Source organism: Condylura cristata, unplaced genomic scaffold, assembly GCF_000260355.1.
Source record: "Condylura cristata isolate star-nosed mole 26May11 unplaced genomic scaffold, ConCri1.0 scaffold00018, whole genome shotgun sequence".
NCBI lineage: Eukaryota > Metazoa > Chordata > Mammalia > Eulipotyphla > Talpidae > Condylura > Condylura cristata.
Window position 1 is genome coordinate 12,719,313 of NW_004567119.1, and position 6,837 is coordinate 12,726,149.

At 39.9% G+C, this 6,837-nt stretch overlaps 1 protein-coding gene across 1 annotated transcript in view; it reads right to left on the minus strand.

The window, feature by feature from the left end:
- Nucleotides 1-6,837, minus strand: part of DCHS2 (dachsous cadherin-related 2) — a 167,105-nt gene that overhangs the window by 3,899 nt on the left and 156,369 nt on the right. The window contains exons 17-19 of the mRNA XM_004685207.2: nucleotides 6,073-6,203; nucleotides 3,814-4,100; nucleotides 2,741-2,873 (exon numbers count right to left, since the gene is read on the minus strand). Of these exons, the coding sequence (XP_004685264.1) occupies nucleotides 2,741-2,873; nucleotides 3,814-4,100; nucleotides 6,073-6,203 (551 nt within the window). The remainder of the gene's footprint in view (nucleotides 1-2,740; nucleotides 2,874-3,813; nucleotides 4,101-6,072; nucleotides 6,204-6,837) is intronic.

Genomic DNA, 6,837 nt, shown 5'->3' on the forward strand with positions numbered 1-6,837 from the left:
AAAAAAAAGGTGCCCCTGAGGCCTGGTTAGTGTCTGTTGTTAGCATCAAGTTGCCACATACAAGCATAGTTGTATTGTAGACCCTAGAAGGAGAGTATATATATATATGTGTGTGTGTGTGTGTTTATATATGTTTACATATATATATATATACCTAAAACAATATTTATTCTGGAAATACTGAATGATATTCACTCTAGTCAAACATTAGTAGGAATATGATAATATCTATCTATCTATCTATCTATCTATAGCTATATATACATAAATATTGTTTTAGGAATATATATATATATATGTTTACATATATATATATATTCCTAAAACAATATTTATTCTGGAAATACTGAATGATATTCACTCTAGTCAAACATTAGTAGGAATATGATAATATAAAGTTGTAACTATTGCTTAAAATTACAAAGATATTGGGGCCTGGTGGCGCAGCAGGTTAATGCACTGCAAAAGAAGCTTAAGCCACTTCCGCACGAGTTCGATCCCCACCTGCCCCGGAGGGGATCCATATGGTGTGGCAGACCTCTCCTGATCCACCCGCTGCTCCCCTCAGCAGTGTACTTCATTGATCTGCCTTTTCTGCTCCCCACGCTATCCCTGGTGAATTCTCTCACCCTCCACATCTCTGGCCTGTACCCTAGTTCTGTATGAATAAATAAATAAATCTTAAAAAAGAAATTACAAAGATATTCTAAAGCTCTTGGCTAATTCAACAAGTGGATTTTTCCTAACTGCTGGAATATACTGAATACACTTTATTGAGTTAGATGTAGAAATACTTAATTTTAATATGTGTGTTATGGCATTTTAAGATAAATGTGTTGCAAGTATAGCTACTAAAATAGAATACAGATACAGTGATTTAAATGCTATATTTCAGTCAGAGTCTTACCATGAACTAAATTGGCCTGATGCTATTTAATGGTATAAAAATAATCTCAGGGTCCTCCCTGGTGGTGCAGTGAATTAAAGTACAGCACTAAGAAGCTAAAACCACTTCAGCATGAGTTCGACCCCCAGCCCTGGAGGTGACGCACATGGCGTGGCAGACCTCTCCTGACCCGCCTACTGCTCCCCTCAGCAGTGTACTTTATCAGTCAACCTGTTCTGCTCCTCACCCTGTCTCTGGTGAAGCCTCTCACTGCCTCTGTACCTCTGTCCTGTACCCCAGCTCTGCATGTATAAATAAACCAATCTTAAAAAAATAATAATCTCAGCTGTATCTCATTGCAAAACTGGTTGGTAACATAAATCAGTTGAAGTGCTGCTAGCCTTGATGACCATAAAGGAGTATTTCCTGCCTTCCATGACATGGGGTGCCATCCATGACCAGGGCAGCAGCTGACATCAAAAGAAAAGAGAGGAAGAAAGGAGATGGGTTTATGGATAGAACTAGGGGAAGGGAAGAAGAGGAAGAAAAAGAGAATATCCACCAGAGACAGAGTGGGGAGACGGAGTGGGAAGAGAATATTCACCAGAGACAAGAGTGGGGAGATGGAGTGGGAGTAGGCACTTGGATGAAGCACACTGCTGAGGGGAGCATGGGCACAGGAGAGGTCCGCTGCGCCATGTGGGTCACATCCGGGGCCCGGGATCCAACTCACACTGAAGCAGCTGCAGCCAGCTGGCAGTGCTGTGTCCTGACCCACTGCACCCCCGGGAGGGCCAGTGCTTAAGATGCACACAGCTACACAGTAGCCACCACTCACAGGCAATGCTCCCGACTGCCCTCGGTAGCCTCACTCCATGAGTCTCATACTAGTATTTTGAAAATAAATGCTCTTTTCAGGAAATCCTGAGTTTATTTTCTTTTGTTGTGAGGTAGTTGGCACATAACATTACATGAGCTTCTGGTGTCCAACATAAAGGTCCAGTTAATATTGATTTTAAGAAATCATTACCAGTCTGGTTACATCTATCACCTTGGAGTTAACTTTTAAGCCGGCCCTCACTGGGGCATACATTTTGGGGTGCAGGTGGGGGTTATCTCTTCTACAGTGTGTTCTGCTAAGGGCAATATTTTGTTAGTTATTCATCTTTATCAAATTTCAACTCTGAGCATTCACTCTAGAAATGTCTCTGTACTATGCTTGACTTTTCGAAAGTCACTGGCCTAAATGCATTTCACAACCACAAAGGTCTTACTCTCTGATAAAGCTACAAGGAGCTTTGGAGGGCTAAAAAAAAAAAAAAAAGACATGGCTGAGGTTTTCACTTAGAGGTGCTTGAATGATTTTCATAGTTTGATTTTTTTTTTCCTGATTCTTACTGAACGCATCATACTGTTTCTGAACTTTCTGCCCTTCACTGGAGAACAAACTGCCAGTTCCAGGAACATGAAGTCCTCATCACTATCTTAATGCTCTCAACTTCATCGTGACTCTTGTTGAGACCTGGGATAATACCCAAACGGTGCTTGTTTGGACTGACAAATGAGGTTGTTGATGATCTTAGGGTTTCTGAACATTTGACATTATTTGTTTTATTGATTTATTTTATTGATTCATTTGTTTTATTGATTCCTTTTGTTTTCTGGCCACTGAGATGTTGGCGGAGAGAGGGAACATTAGGGTTTGCTACTGTGGCATTTGATATGAAGAGAAATAAAAAGGTCTTCAATACCAAGGGGGTAGGGGCCATTTCAGGCACATTTGGAAAGGATTCTTGCAGGTTTCCACCCTGTAACTCAAACTGATGGACCCCAAAACCACTGTAAATAACTCACCATTCACAGGATCAATCGCAAATTCCTTAGAAGAGGGAAGGATTCGGTAAGAGATGTTCTCATTGTTTTCTACATCTGTGGCTGTTACCCTCAGCACAAAGGACCCCCCAGGCAGCGATTCGGGAACAGTAACCTGAGGGAAAAAGAACTGGATGGGCAGAGTCCTTAAGGTGCTGGCTATTTTCACCAACAGGGCTGGAACATGGGATCGCTTTATGCATTTTGCTTATGGAAAATGCCCAGAGAATCTGATTTTTATCAGACATATCTACTTAGCAAGGTGACATAGTAAGATAATGTTAGTACCAGAACCGAGAAAAACAATTTTTTAAAGCTCTTATTCGTTTTGATTTTTTTTATTATGAAAAATTTCTCTTCTAAATTATTTGGGTGCTAGAAGATAGTTAATAGATATTACTACACTGTGTTGCAAAACCTTGATTCTCATGCGCATTGTATGACTCAGCAAGCCCTCACTGAAGGCCATTACTTGGATTTCTCCTGGGTTTACATGCAAAGCTTGCATTTTCTATAGTCAGGAGAGCTAGTGTTCAATCCCAACTATGTAGTTGAATAATAGCATTCTCCTTCGTTGTTACTTATCAACTACATTCCAACAATGAAAGTTTCATTACATTTGTTCTTCATTTCATTAGTTTGTCTATGATTCATTTCTACAAAACGTTAATAAATTCCAAAAGGATGCCGAGGAAAGAAGACATTTTCCCAAATCAAATGCCGATACTCCAAACTACCTACTGACAAAGCCTGTGGCTTTGCAAATATTAGGTAAATTCCAGTTGTTGTGAATAACTGGATCCGATCCCTAAGAACGAGAAACCAGGCAGCCTTACACATGATGACATGATACCTAAGAAGCTGACCTGAATGAGATCCTTAGCTCCGTATGTACCACTATCTCCACAACATTAAACGTAAACCCCTCAGCGTCAACATTAAGCACGACGAACAGTGAATAAGTCCACCTAAAATGAGCCCATCAACAACAGTTTGACATTACTACAGCCTCTTTCACTTGTGCTATGCTTTCAACATCTCCTTAGGGGCTTTACCTGGTAAGAATTTTGAGAAAATACGGGTGGGTTGTCATTGACATCCAACACGCGGACGATGAGTGTTCCTTCTGTGTGATACAATGAATCAGAAATACCTATGAGTAGCTCATACTCAGGAGCTTCCTCAAAATCCAGCATCTTCACCAGCACCACTACTCCAGTGCTCCAATCAATAGCGAACTTGTTTCCAGAGTCACTCTTTTTGGCAAAGCTGTAGATGAGCATTGGATTCAAATCCACATCATGAGCTGATATCCGAGTCACAACAGTACCAGGCAAGGAATCTGAAACAATCATGTCCAGCGTCATTCTCCATTACAACTGATCCAGAGAAATACTTTAATAGTTCAATCCAAGCATTTTTAAGTCCAGCGTATTGTTTCTGGGCACGCTTTCGCATACAAGGTTTGTTACAAACTGAACAAAAATGCCGAAGAATTTATGAGCCCAATAAAAACGAAAGTGTACCACTGAGTTGGGAATTGAGGAGGTAGATTCAATGTTCATGTTACATTACTCTCTATATGCCTGCAACACCGTTCCGGGATGAAGAAATATTCTAAATCACTTTTCATATATCGTTTATATAAAAATCATATATTCACAGGGGATATAGGTGGGCAGAAAGTCATTACCAAAAACATTAATGCAAAGCAGAAAACTTTAAAGAGTAGGTGACATTTAAATGAAAACATTTGGTATTGAGGTTAGAAACATACTTAGTTTCTCATATTTACTTTTATAGAAGTATTCCTTTTTTTTTTTTTGGTGTGGTATACTGGTATACTGTTTCCTTAAAATATAACTCAAAATGATGAAGATTATAAAAGACATACTATATACAAGCAACAACATCAGATCTCTAGTATTATTCACACATGCACACAAATCACAAAATACACAACATGGTAGCGCTCCCTACCCCACCCCACTCCCACTATGGGTGTCCTCACCTAAACTGCCACGGAAGGGACTTTGCTTTTAGGTGCACAGGCATGGTGCAGGTAGAAGGAAGAAGACAAAATGTTCAGGATGGTGTCACTGTAAATGAGTCTCAAGATTTTCCTCCTCCAAGCTTGAACACTCTCGATATGTACCAACCGTAACTTGTCCCAGTCACTGCAATGTGATTTACACTGTTGGCTCTTGTGCTATATTTGCATGTGATACTTTGCTGCGTTTGGATGCTAATGCATGCACTTCACAACAGTGCCTTCAGTAAAAGCAAGTGAAAATATATCAGACATATGAGAAGCAAAACTGGAGAATTTTTTATAGGTAGAATGTTTAGGCTATTTTTTTAAGTACTTCTGTCACTATATTAGTGAGGATGTCCCTCTTTGAACCGGGATGCAATTTGTTTGAGAAGTGAAAAAAAAATGAAATGTTAGAGATAGTTTAGGAACAAATTTGCTATTAAATGTGAAAGGAGATAAACTAGGAAGGGCCCAACACTACTTGAAGACTCAACCAGAAGAGCTGGGTTGAGTTTTACCTTTTCCTTACACTGATATACTGAACACATCCCTACAGGCTGCATGGCAGGCCAGGCTGGGAGGAAACACAAAAGTCCCTGATCTGAAAGAATTTACATGAGTGAGTCAGTCTCCTGGCTGCTGGTATAACTACCTGCGTTAGCAACCCAGTCAGAAACCTTAATGAATCTCATTTCTGGGAACTATTGACAGCTTTGGGATGGCAGTCTCTAGAGTCACGGCATTATCCAGAGACCCAAATCACTACGCTTAGTCAGCACATCATATACAAGTTTATATTTTCAGCCTCTACCATCAATGTGAGAACACTCCCTGCAAGAATTAGTTTATAGCAGAGAAAAAGGGCAACTTTGTGTGTCTTCCACTTATTCCTTGTCATTAGTGCAATGGACAGACTGAGAGGGTTTCTCAGCTGAGCTTTAGAGTGAATCTCCCAGTAAACAGATGCTTCTTCACAAAACGAATTTTGCACATAAGGAATGTCTGTCCACAAAGTCGCTGAGTGTAGAGCCTTCAAGCCTACGACTGGTCTTTCTGTGGCTCAGAAAGCAAGCCCCAGCTTGAACACTTAACTTTTCGGAGGTGATATTTAGCTTTTGACCATTCATTTGCTATCTTTAAAATAAAGATCAAAAACTTCCTATGTGGCATGATTGCTGATGTTAAGTAGTCATATTTAATATAATTGCTGGCTAGAAAAAAAAAGGTAAATGACATCATGCAAGATCACCAAATGACCATTCCAAATCAGCACACTTACTTTCAGCAATTTCCACTGCTTCAGAGGGGAGAAAAACTGGGGCATTGTCATTTATATCAGTCACCTCTATCTTGACTATAGTTGTGCCAGAAAGCCTGGGTGTCCCTTTATCTGTCGCTTGTACAATCAGGCTGGTTAGGAAAAGAATCAGAAAATGTTATACACCATCCAGGAATAAGGAAAAACAGCATAAATATCAAATGCCCCGCTGAAAACTTTTAAATGATCTGATGAGATACTTTTATTTTTTCCCATTATAGGAATGTCACCTGATTTCATTTATTTTTGACACATTTAGAATACCAAACCCAGCACATCACCATGGTATCTGAGGTATTTATGTCAAAACAAATATATTATTTCTGGAAGACAGATTTTAAAATTCAGTCCTTTCCTGCTAAGAACCACCTTAAAAATAAAGACATCAACACCTGTCTTTTGGATAAGTAGGTAGCCTCTACCCTGCCTCACATGGCCAGGACAGTGTGACTTATTTCCATTTTTCTGTGCTAACACAAAAGATAATATCCCTAAAAGACTGCTTTGCATTGATTTTTTTTTATTAATCCCAACTGAAAAATCAATCCAAATTGTAGCATTAAGAGAGGCCACTGTCGGGGGTGGAGTGGGGAATGGGATCAAAAACGGGAGGGGGGGGGGGGAAGTGCATGGGACTATGGTGGTGGCACAGGGGTGATTTGGTGATGGGAAACCCGCGGGGATTACAATCGAGATGGAAAAAAAAAATGTGCAAAATGATGTAAA